This window comes from Psammomys obesus, unplaced genomic scaffold (genome assembly GCF_907164565.1).
Source record: "Psammomys obesus unplaced genomic scaffold, mPsaObe1.curated_primary_1811, whole genome shotgun sequence".
Classification (NCBI taxonomy): domain Eukaryota; kingdom Metazoa; phylum Chordata; class Mammalia; order Rodentia; family Muridae; genus Psammomys; species Psammomys obesus.
The window spans coordinates 1631784-1643893 of record NW_026594152.1 but is presented as its reverse complement, the minus strand read 5'-3'; the positions used below and the strand labels follow the sequence as shown (position 1 = coordinate 1643893).

The 12110-nt window shown below is 45.7% G+C and overlaps 1 protein-coding gene across 2 annotated transcripts in view; it reads right to left on the bottom strand.

Moving 5' to 3' along the window:
• Kif3b (kinesin family member 3B) overlaps nt 1-12110 on the bottom strand; it is a 38213-nt gene that overhangs the window by 8889 nt on the left and 17214 nt on the right. For both annotated transcript variants that reach the window (XM_055617969.1, XM_055617970.1), the window contains 4 exons: nt 5257-6722; nt 1892-1993; nt 1561-1683; nt 1349-1467 (listed from right to left, as the gene is read on the bottom strand). In XM_055617969.1, the coding sequence (XP_055473944.1) occupies nt 1349-1467; nt 1561-1683; nt 1892-1993; nt 5257-6660 (1748 nt within the window). In that variant the 5' untranslated portion in view covers nt 6661-6722. The remainder of the gene's footprint in view (nt 1-1348; nt 1468-1560; nt 1684-1891; nt 1994-5256; nt 6723-12110) is intronic.

Here is a 12110-nt window from a genome sequence, read left to right as displayed (position 1 = left end):
TGTGTGTGTGTGTGTGTGTGTGTGTGTGTGTGTGTGTGTGTGTGTGTACTAATGCAACAGTGCATGTGTGGAGGTCAGAGAAGAACTCTGTGGAGGAAATTCACTCCTTCCACCTCTACATGCATTCTAATGATCAAACTCAGGTCACTACAGCTGCACAGGGAGTTCCTTTGCCTGATGGGCCATCTCAGCAGCCCCCCACACAGAGGTTTTTTTAGATTATTTTATGTGTATGAGATTTATTTATTTATTTATTTGGCCTGTATATATGTCTAGGCACCACTGTGGTACCCACAGAAGTCAGAAGAGGGTGTCAGACTTCCTGGAACTGGAGTTACAGTTGTAAACTACCATAGTGGGTCTTCTGTAGGAGCAACAAGTTCTCTTAACCACTGAGCCATCTTTCCAGCTTCCTTATACACACTGAATTTTAAGTGCTCCTTTCTAAACTTAAAACTTGATCAAAAAAAGAACCTTTTGAAAATCTCTTTAATCCCAGCACTGAGGAAGCAGAAGCAGAGGCAAGTGGATCTCTGTGAGTTTGATCTGGTCTACCCAGTGAATTCCAGATCAGCCAGTACATCATAAGACTGTGTTTCAGAAGAGAAAGAAGGAAAGGCTTGTTGGTTGACTGAAACAGTAATATCACCTACAGAGCTGGTTTTTCATTGTTATTTGCTTCTAAGACAAGAGCTCACTATATAGTCTGGGCTGAGCTTGTAATCCTCCTGCATCAACCTTCCAAGTGCTGAGATGATAGACATATGTTGGTACACTTCATCACCTATAGAGCATTAAAAAAATACATTGCTCAGGGGCCTGGGGACACAGCTTAATTGGAGTGCTTGCATGAGGTCTTACATTTTATCTCTAGCACCACATAAAGTAGGCATGATGGCACATATCATCCAGAGTTCAAGGCCATCCTTCGCTACAAAACAAATCTGAGACAGAATGGGCTACATGAAACCCCATTTCAAAATTAAACAAATAAATAAATATATTTTTTAAAAAATGCCTAGACTTCATGAGAACAAGTACTCTGGTTGATGAGTACTCAAGTGTTCATTCGCTCAATCAAAAAAAGTTTACAAAAAGGTAATAAAAGATTATCTCTTGAGTGACAGGTGAGCCCAAAACCTCTCAAAAAGACAAGAAGTTAAGGGTGAGGAAATGGGGAGATTGTGTGGTAACCTCACAGAAACAGACTGAAGTGAAAAGTGCCCTTGTCAGGAGCAAGCAGGGGACAGAGGAGGGGCAGAGAGTGAGCTGGCAGGAAGCAGGCAGGTTGTCCACAGGATGGTCCTTCCTGGACGTAGTCAATGGCAGGGATCTGCCAGGTACTCACTTGAGCTTGAGCTCCCTAGTAAGCTCATTCTGTGTCTGCTCCAACTCCTGACGCTCCTTGATATGTTCTTCTTGGAGGTCGTGGATCTCAGCCTTGACAGCCTGGAGCTTGGAAAATAGCTGCAGCAAGGGAAGAGAGGATAAGAAAGGCCATCTAAACAAGGTGTGCCTCTCCCCCTCCCCGCCATGGCTCCCAGCACCTCTGTCTCCTACCTTTTTGAGCTTTTTGGTCTTGATGTCTACCTCCTGCTGCAATGAGGTGTAAGTCTCTTTCAGTTCCAAGGTCTCCTCATCTCGACTTTCCATTTGCTGTTGGATTTCTCTTTCTCGGCGTTTCTGAGCGATACCACAAAATTCATCAGCTTGCCCTATTGACCATGTCTACACAATATGGGTCTGGATGATCCCAGTCGGTCTCCGGCTAGCATGGGGCTGACAGCTCCTGTCCGCTCCCTCCGGAGCTGCTCTCATACCACAGGTGTCTGCTCTGTGGCCTCAGTCATGTCAGTCCACGCCTTCCTCCCATAAAAGAACACAAAGTTACCTGCTCTGCGATCTCCTGGCGTTTCTGCTCCAATATCTTCTGCTGCTCATTTGTATGATCTACTATATTTTTCCCTCCAACAAGCAGTTTACTCTCCATGGCCTGAGTGAAAAACAAAGCAAAATCCATCCTGGGGTCTCTCCCAGAACATAACCCCTCACAGGAAGACCTGGAGGACAGACTCATGCTTAGCCAGCATGATGGTGCATGCCTGTGGTCCCAACATTCTTGATGCTGAGGCTGGAGGATTATCAGTTATGGACTAGCTTGGGCTACATATTGAGACCTGTCAAAAAAAGATTTTTCCCCAAAAACAAAGAAACATAAACCCCTCTGGGGGAAAATGAATGCACTCTGGCCACAGAGGAATGGGACGTTACTCTGAGGATACTGAAGGCCTGGCTGCTTGAGACATATGTGGCTTTCAGGGTTTTTTACTGGGTTGTTTATCCAGAGCATTAATCCCACTCTAGCCATACTAAACATATCTGGTGTATATATATATATATATATATATATATCTCAGAGATATTACTGTCAATGAGGATTACAAGGCTCAGAGTCCACAAAGGGACACAGGCAGGTAAACAGGCTTTAACCAGATGGTGTGGGATGTCATCATGAGGAAAGTTTGAGGAATTAATGGGAGAGGCACACTGAAGGGAAAGGAGTCAAACTTTCACAGGAAGTTGGAGACAGCTTCCTGTCTGAAGGGACAGACAGCTACACAAAAAGCTAAAGTAAAAAATAAGAATTTGCTAAGAAAAAAAAAATCCTACTCTCTTTTTTAGCAAGGAGGTGGGAGAAGGAGGTTGACAAAGCCAGTAGAAGTTGGTGCAAAAGCCTTACAGCTCTGTTAGGAAAGCACGCTTGATCCTGAGAGCCTCAGGGAGCACAGAAAAGTGAGTGCATAGTCAGACTGTTTAAGATCACACCCCAGCAACAGGAGGAATTCCTGGAAGAGGGCAGCTGATAAACCCCAGGCCAGAGGCTGCTGAGCAGCAGGGAGTTGGGGAGGGTAAAGTAGAAAGGCCCCATGAGGCAAGAGCAAAAGGCTTTGGGACTCAGGAGACCATAAAAAGCACGGGAAGAAGAGCAAGCAGGGACAACTCCTAGGGATCCAGTGTCACTGAGGCAAGGACAGTTGAAGCCTGTGCTGAGGGCAGAAGGCTTTGGGCCTGAGTGTGAGAAAACAGATATGGGTTGTACATTTTGAGAGTGTCAGCAGGTGGATGCAGCTGAGGCCGGGGAACAAAGGCCACAACCCCAAACCTTCATGGCCTTGCTCTTAAGAAACCCCAACTGGGACTGGGTGTGCGGTGGCACACACCTTTAATCTCAGCAGTCATTAGGCAGAGGTGGGCTGTGAGCTCAAGGCCAGCTTGATCTACATAGGGAGCTCCAGGCCAACCAGAGCTACACAATAAGACCATATCTCAATGTGGAAGGGGGGAAAATGTGGATATATTTTAGAGAAGGAATTAAAGTTTGTATAAATTCAGTAAGAAAAGAACCGAATACTTCAGGGGAATTCTGGCTTGTGGCAATTTGATGACCATCTCAGACCTCCAGGACTACCTCTGCAGTCTCCTTGGCCATAAAAGCCCACTGGCAGCCCAAAGCTAGGCACCCAAGGAAACAGTACAGTGCACTAGATGGAGACGAACAACGCTGAAAAGTCTCCACACTCTGGAATGTCAACCAGCCCGAAGAAAAGAAAGCCAGACACTAGGAGGCTTATCAGCACATAGGCTTCAGAGACCCCTTGGAGAAAAGCAACACAGAGAACTTAGGTGGGGAGGAGCGTTGGGGCTGGTAGAACCAACCAGCAGTCTGGGCTACAGTACAACCTGAGTTTATACAACCAGGGTACTGAGCTAAAATCACACCACGACACTGCTTTACTCCCACCAGGATTCAAAAGCTAGACTGTGTTAGGATGAGAAGTGGGTGCTTCAAAAGATTCACTCTAGAACCTAAGGGTGCCAGCAAGAAGCATGCACATAGTCTCCTGAGTCAAGCACAAGAAATGGCCACAGCAAACATTAGGAGGAGAATGGAACGTCACAGAAGATTCAGAACAGTAACAGTGACAAATACAGGCATCAGTACAGACTCTTGGGAACAAAACACTGGTAAATAAAAGCAAACTGTGACAGCACCTTAGGTAACGCCCATGTGAAACTAGACAGATGAGCTAAAACAAAGACAACCAACAGAACAAACACTGGCTTAAAGATGGTTACCCTTGGGGGAGTGAACATGGGAGCAGCTAAGGAAATGGCAGCTGAGGTTGTGGCTTAATTGGTAGGTGTTTGTTCCACATGCAACAATCCAGGGCATTGATCCCAATCCCATAAAACATGCATGGTAGCACATGCCTGTGCTCATTCTTGGCTACTATCAAGGCCAGCATGGGCTATATGACACCCTGCCTTAAAAAAAGCAAAACAAAACAAAACAAAAAAACCCGATGGGCATAGTGGTGCTCACTTGGAATCCTATTACCTAGTAGGCCGAGGCAAGAGAAGTACTGTCTGTCAGGGCCAAACTGGATTACACAGGACGACCTTGACTCAAAAACACCAACAAGCAGAAATAGCAAATAATTTTAAAAACTCATACTTTCTACGAAAGAGAATGTGTAGTGGAAGTTTTGGTTTCTTTTAAAACTTAGTTATGTTATGTCTTTGCCAGCTGCGGATGGTAGAATTCTGAGGACTCTGAGAGGGTATAAATACAAGAGCCCATGGAGGGGCTTAGAGCAAACTGACAGAGGAAGAAGGCTGCTTGTATGCTGCATTTGCTGTTTGCTGTTGCTGAACCGCTAGATATCCTGAAGACTGAGATTAGTATTCTCCCAAACAACCCAACGATGACCCTAACCAGCCAGAACTAAGTCTAAAGAGGTCTATGTCCCCTTTCCCTTATAACCTTCTTTCTCTTCTAACCTAGGGTTGGGGGTAAGTAGAGACTTAAGGAACTCCAAAGAAAATAGTTTTAAAACCAGCACCTATCTGAGAGAGACAGACAGACAGAGAGAAGAAAAAGGGCTTCTTATTCCTTACTGGCAGCAATAATACTGGGTTATTAGTTTTATTGCTGATCTTCATTCAATGTACATACATGACAATTATCATGAATGTAATTTGGTTTTGACTTTTATTGGGGGAGGAGAGACAGGTCTCACTCTGTAGTTGGCTGTCCTAGAACGTACTATGTAGGCCTCACAAGAGATCCAGCTGCCTCTGCCTCCTGGGTGCAGGGACTAAAGGCATTTGTCACCATGCCAAGCCCCCACTATGTAATGTCCTGATCAAAGAGAAGGCACTAAAAGGCAAAGGGCCTACAGAAGGGGATAGTACCTTGATCTTGGCGCCCAGCATCTCCGCAGCATCCTTCTCCCGCCGCAGGTCCTCCATCTTTTTCTCCTTCTCCTTCAGCAGCCTCATCTTCTCCTCTGCAACCAAGCTGTGGTCCTCTACAATGGCCCGCTTCTCAATCTCCAGTTTTTCTTGCTGTTCCCGCCAGTAATCATCCTTATCATCCCCTTCCTCCTCACCCTCTTCTCCCTCCTCCTCCTCCTCTTCCCCACCCCCACCACTGCCACCACCTTCCCTCCGCTTCTCTCGCCTCTTCCTCCTGCCAATGGAACGTTTTTCCAGCTGGGCCTTGAGCCGAGCAATTTCTTCTTGGAATTCTCGAAGCAGAGCGTCCTTTGGGTCCTCATTGACCCTTGGCTTGTTCTTAATGTTTTTGGCACGGTTGGCATATCTCAAAGTGGTCAGAGTCTCTTCTACATTGTAAGAGGCAGGCCCCACATTGGCTACCATCACAGTTTTGGCATTGCCACCAAGGGAATCTTGGAGAAGCCTGGTCAGCTTTGAGTCTCTATATGGAATATGGGTGCTTTTGCCATCTACCAGGGCAGAGATAACATTACCCAAAGCTGAAAGGGACAGGTTGATCTTGGTTGCTTCCTTCAGTCTTTCCCCTTGAGCTCCGGTCTTGGCTTGCCGCTCACTGCCAGCAAGATCTACAAGGTTCAGTTTTCCTACTCGGATGTGGTTTTCACCATCCAGGCCCACCTCGCTGCATTCGATCGTGATGACAAAGATTGCATGCGACCGTGAGCTGTGCTCATTCATGTTGGTAGCACCGACAGACCGGTTTTGGTTTCCCACATTCATCACATGTTCTATCTCCTTCACACTTTTGGTGACGAAGGAGGACAAATCCTTCACGTACACTCCTGTGTCAGGTCTCTCTTTGAGCTCCAGCCTTTTGGTCTGATCCTTTGAGAGCAAGTCTCGGATCTCTTCCTGATAGATCTCTAAGTAAGATGCCCTGACCAGGTACTGCTGATTCTGCGATCGAGAGATGTGGGTGAAGATGTGATCGAATGAGTTGGGGATGACACCTCTTTTCTCAGGGTCACCACGGACTCCCTCCATGGTATAGGTTTTCCCAGTTCCCGTTTGTCCATAGGCAAAAATTGTGCCATTGAAGCCCTGCAGGACAGAATCCACAAGCGGCCGGAACGTCTCATCATAGAGTTCAAACTGCTTTGCATTCCAGTCATAGACAGCATCAAAGGTGAAGGTCTTGGGCATCTCATGGGAGGTGCCTTTGGGGTTCTTCACAGACACCTGTCCCAGCTTCACATCCACATCTACCACTTTGTCATAGGACGCGGCCTTTTCTTTGCCATTCATAGGCCGACAGCGAACAACTACCCGGACTGACTCTGAGCTTTTTAACTTGGACATGATGAACTGACTAGCTTAGTCTTGAGGGATATGAATCCAAAACAGCTCAGGATGCTACGGTCCTAGAAAAAAGACAAAAGTAGTGAGCACGGTACAGTTGACATGGTGTAGCAGTAGGTACAAAAGTCATCTTACTTGCTAACCTTCCAACAGCCATTTCAATCATTTTAGTACACTGAGTTTTCTCTCCTCATGGGACCTTAACCAGCTTCAGTAGTACAAAGACTCTAGTCCACTAATATTAATTCTTATCTACCCTCAATCAATATTTGATTTTATACTCTAGGCGGAAGCTACAGGAAGCTTTCACCTTTTCTTTCTTGCTTGCTTTTCTTTCTTTCTTCTTTTTTTTTTTTTTTTTTTTTTTTTAAGAGAAAAGAACTTAGCTTCATCTCTTAATCTCCTTCCATCTCCTGTGTTCTAGGATTACAACCATGAAGTACCATACCTTGCTTTTGTTGTTGTTATTGTTTTGTTTTGGTTTTGGCTTTTCAAAGCAGGGTTTCTCTGTGTAGCCCTGACTGTCCTGGGACTCACTCTCCAAACCAGACTGGCCTCACACTCACAGAGTTCTGCCTGCCTCTGCCTCTGCCTCCCCAGTGCTGGGATTAAAGACATTAACCACCAGCACCCTGGAGGATTTATTTTACTTTTAAATTATGTGTATGTGTGTCTCTGTGCGGTGATGTGCACAAGTACAGATAACCATGGAGGCCAGAAGAGGATGTAAGATCCTGTGAAGCTATACTTACAGATGGCTCTGAGCCACCTCACAGGGGTGCTGGAAACTCAACTCCACTCTGCTGGAAGAACATCAATGACTTAACCACTGTGCCACCTCTCCAGCCCTTACTGGATGTCTTTTAAATCCTAGGTGAGCTTATATTCTATAAACTCCTAAATCTGTAAGGACAGCAACTTGAAATTATCAAAATTTTAAATGTACAAGAGCCAGTAAGATGGTTCAGTGGGTAAAGGTACTTGCCACCAAACTTAAGGGTCTGAGTTCAGTCCCCAAGACCCATATGGTAGAAGGAGAGAATTCCAGTAAGTTGTCCTTTGACCTTAATATACTCCATAACTTGTGCACACATACATACAAACAAATAAAATGTAATAAAAACTGTTTCAACCTTTCATTGTATAGACCTTTTGACCTAACAATCCTAAGAATTCACCCGACAGATAAAGGTCTTTATAAAGACATGTCTCTCCTAGGTTATTTGTTGTGACACAGTGATGGCAAGAGAGAAGGGATTAACTCCAGTTCAGATCAAGAGATGAGTGATTAAATATATTCCTACATAGAGGATTACAATAAATTTTTGTGGTTGTTGCTTTTCAACACAGGGTTTCTCTGTGTAGCCCTGGCTGTCGTGGAACTCACTCTGTAAACCAGGCTGGCCTTGAACTCAAGAGATCTGCCTGCCTCTGCCTCCCAAGTGCTAGGATTAAAAGTATGCACCACCATCCCTGGCTTTTGGAATAGTTTTAATGTTTATCTAAGCAAATTCACACAAAGACCTATGAAGTAAATAAGCAAAGCACAGTGTGTGGGTTACATAGTGTGAGCTTCACAAAGGACGTGAGTAACCCTAATGAAAACTACCCGCTAAGCGCAGCTCAACCAGAGCGTGCATGTTAGCAAATGAAGGCCGTGATCAAACCTAGCACCAACAATAAGCACATGAGTGGCACACAAGAGAATGAGCAGGTAAAGAAGCAAACAGGAGAGAGGGAGACACTGGTTACAGTGGCAGCCTGTGCTCTGAGCATCTGAGAGGCTCAGGAAGGATGACTCTGAGTTATAGGCCAGTCTGTGTTTCAGAACAAGACCTCATTTAGGGTAGCTCAGGGCACATGGCAAGCTACCACTGTACCCCCAGCACCACAAAATAGGAGCATACATGTAATATGTTTGCTGTACATGCAGTTTCACATAGCCTTGATGAGGAGCTATGTAGCCACAGGGCACTTTAGTCTAGAGGAGACCCCTTATGCACTGATGCTTGAATACCTTAGCTTGCATGGGGATACTTCTCAGTGCTAAGGATCAATAAGAGACAGATGGCTTATGCAAAATGTGCTCATAAGTGAGGATGTGGAATAGTGTACTGAATTTAGCCATCGATTTGATAGATTCTGAGTGCGAAGAGTAAGAGGTTAAAAATTAAAAAAAGAAAAACAGCTCACTTACTGCTGGGAACCCCGGGAGGCAGAGAATAGATGAGGGGATGTGTTCTTAGGAGAGACTAGGTCAAAGCCAAGGGACACAAGGACCTCAAGCTCCCGATAACCTCAGTGTAGGAAATGTTTTTTAAATAGATGATTATGTTTTAAAAATTATTACTCAAAGCTGGGTGTGGTGGTGCACACCTGTAATCCCAGAACTCAGAGAGGCAGAGACACGTGGATCTCTGTGACTTCAAGGCCAGCCTAGTCTACAAAGTAAGTCCAGGACAGTCAGGGCTAAACAGAGAAACCCTGTCTCAGAAAAAAGAAAAAAAAAATTATTCGAAAGCCCTCTTAGAGACAGACATCTCTCCTTTGCCATTCTCCAGCTGCGCAGCTCTCCTGCTCACAGACATTATTAGATCGTTTCCATGTTTTTTATTGTGTGTATATGGTGTTTTGCCTGCATGTATGTCTATGCATCCCATGCATGCAGTGCCTGAAGAGGCTGGAAGGCACCATTGGATCTCCAGGGACTGGAATTACTTCTTCTGGTTAGGAGCTGCCATATGGGTGCTGGGAATTGAAGCCAGGTCCACCGAAAGAGCAGTCGCTTCTCTTAAAGCACTGAGCCATCTCTCTAGTTCCATTATTAGATGCGGAATCTAATAATTTTAATAATGTGATGTCATGCGCAGTAGCACACAATGGCTTGCGTCTTACTGGCCTTACTGCAGCCTATCGTGAGGCTTGCTCTCTCAGGAAATAGAGCCTTATCTTTTATGGCAGCAGCACAATGTCCCATTGTACAGCTACATGGGAACTAATTTAACTTGTTTCCTACAGGTGCACTTGCGTTGCTGGATGTGGTGGTGTATACCTGTAATCCTGCACTTACCCAGCGAAGGCAGGAGGATTAGGAGCTTGCGGCCAGGCTGGGCTATATAGTAAGACCTGTCTCAAACAATAGATAAACTTTAGCTGTTACTGATAGTCCACTGTGAAGAACCCAGGACACATATCATTTCATGTGTGGATAAATATACCTGTAAAAATATATTCTTAGAAGCTGAGTTGCTGAATCAATGAGTGTATGCATTTGGTAGAGTTGCAGTTATCCTACACTGAAGGCAGTGTTCCTCCCAGAAGCCCTAAGCTGCCAAATGAAAAAGTCCAATGCCACATGCAGGACGCCTCCCCTTACATGGTTGGTCAGGGGTGTCCCAGAAACCTCCAGATACTAAATATTATTGTCACTGCTCTTGGTTGCCCACCAGAACTTAATGGTAAGATCATATTGCTGAAGACACCACACACTTTGGTCACAGGGATGGAGAAATCAAGTTGATTTCCTCCTGATCAGGAGGCTTCCTTCAAGGGGCCATGCAGGCTGCTAAGGTGGGATGAGGAGTTAGCAACAGTCTTACGCAGCTGTGAGTCCTGTAGATGACAATGACTGGTGTGGCAGCTTGTGCAATAGTGCCATGACTAACATGTGTATGGCCAGCTGATTTCTGCTTGGATGGAAGGCCCACTCCACAGAAGGAAATGCATGCCTAGTACTGTAAATCTGGCCAAGAACCATGGACAGGGAGCGCAGAGACCCCAAGAGTGAACCTACTACTACTGCTGGATAAATGGACATAATAGCCAACTGCACTCTGGGTTGGCATCTCTACCCCATACATCTGTGCCGCAATCAGACTTCATCAGAGCAGCTCCTCTGTGGTGGTTAATGCAGAAACTCACACTTGGTCAAGTGTAGACAGTAAGTGCCTGCCGGGTGCTCAGCCACAAATGGGAATATCTACATCACCACTCCCTGTATAAGGTTCAGAGATGATTGTGGAAGAAGGGGCAAAGAAAATATAAAATCCAGAGGTCATGGAGGACAGGAATGAAGTAGATCTTCTGGACATGACAGGACCACTACTCTCATGAACTCACAGGGCTTTGTGGCTTGGACAAGACAGTTCATGGTTCCTGGGGGAGCCTGAGTTGGCTTTCTGGGAGTGTGCGGCCCCTGGCAGGTCACCCACCTCTAGTGGATGGTCCTATCCCTGTGAGTGTATGAACCGCATTAACTGTGCTGTAACCTGTAAGCCAAATAATCTCTCTTCCTCCCCAAGTTGCTTTGGTCACGGTGTTTTATCACAGCAACACAAAGCAGACTAGGACATGCCACAACTCCTCCAACTCAGCTGAGCCCTACCAAAGCCAGTGTGGGTACAAAGGGAAACATTGGCCCCAGGGTCTACTTTGGGAAGGCCTCAGATGCAGCACCCAGCAGCCATTCATCTTTAAAACCCTCATTGGATCTCCTCAACTCTGAACACACTTCTACCCTGAGCTCACCAAGCTGGGCTGATAGGCATGTATTACTGATGTTTTACTTCAGGAAGACTAATTCTATTTTGACTCAATTTCCTGCCTCCAGGGCCTCAAACCTTGCTCTGGGCCCTCCTCAGCAGAAAGAGCATTCTCAGGGGATGCTCTATTACCTTCCTTCTGCTCTCCCGCAAGGCTAACCACAGAGTGATGAATCTTGAGAGAAATCCAGCAGGTCGTCAGCAGCCTGCCGCCTGCATCCCAAGAGCGTTTTCTGCTAGAACCCGCACCCCAGGTCAACCCCCACTGGCTGGCTGGCTGTGCAAGGCTGACTTCTCCAACCTCGTGGCTTGTGCCTGCTGAGAAGATCAGTTACATATTTCTCAGGGGAGCCACAGTCTTCCACACTCTTTGCTGAGTACTTCATTCTTGATTCGTGTTGCCCAAGCTGGTTGTCATGGAGATTCACCTCAAAGTCTAGAATTTGGTGTGGACTACATTCTGAACAACTATCGGATACTAGGAGAGAGGTCACAGACCGGTCACACTCTACATGAAATGTTTTTATTTGTTTGTTTTAAAGTGTATGTGTGGTCACTGAGACTATGGCTTTGTATATGCTACGGAAGTGCTCTATCACAGAACCACAGTCCCAGCACTCAGTTTACATTTTATTGACCTGTGTGGTGCTTTCAACAAACAAATACATAAGAAACAAAACAAGGGAGGCTGGTCATGGTGATGCACATCTTCCCAGAATTCAGGAGGCAGAGGCAGGCAGATTTCTGTGAGTCTACATAGTGAGTTCCAGATCAGCCAGAGCTACATAGTTAAAAACCTGTCTCAAATAAATAAATCAAAACAAGGGAGGGCCAGTGAGATGGCTAACCAGGTAGATGCCTGCTGCCAAGTCTGACAACATTGGTTTTAATTTCTGGAACCTTCCTTGT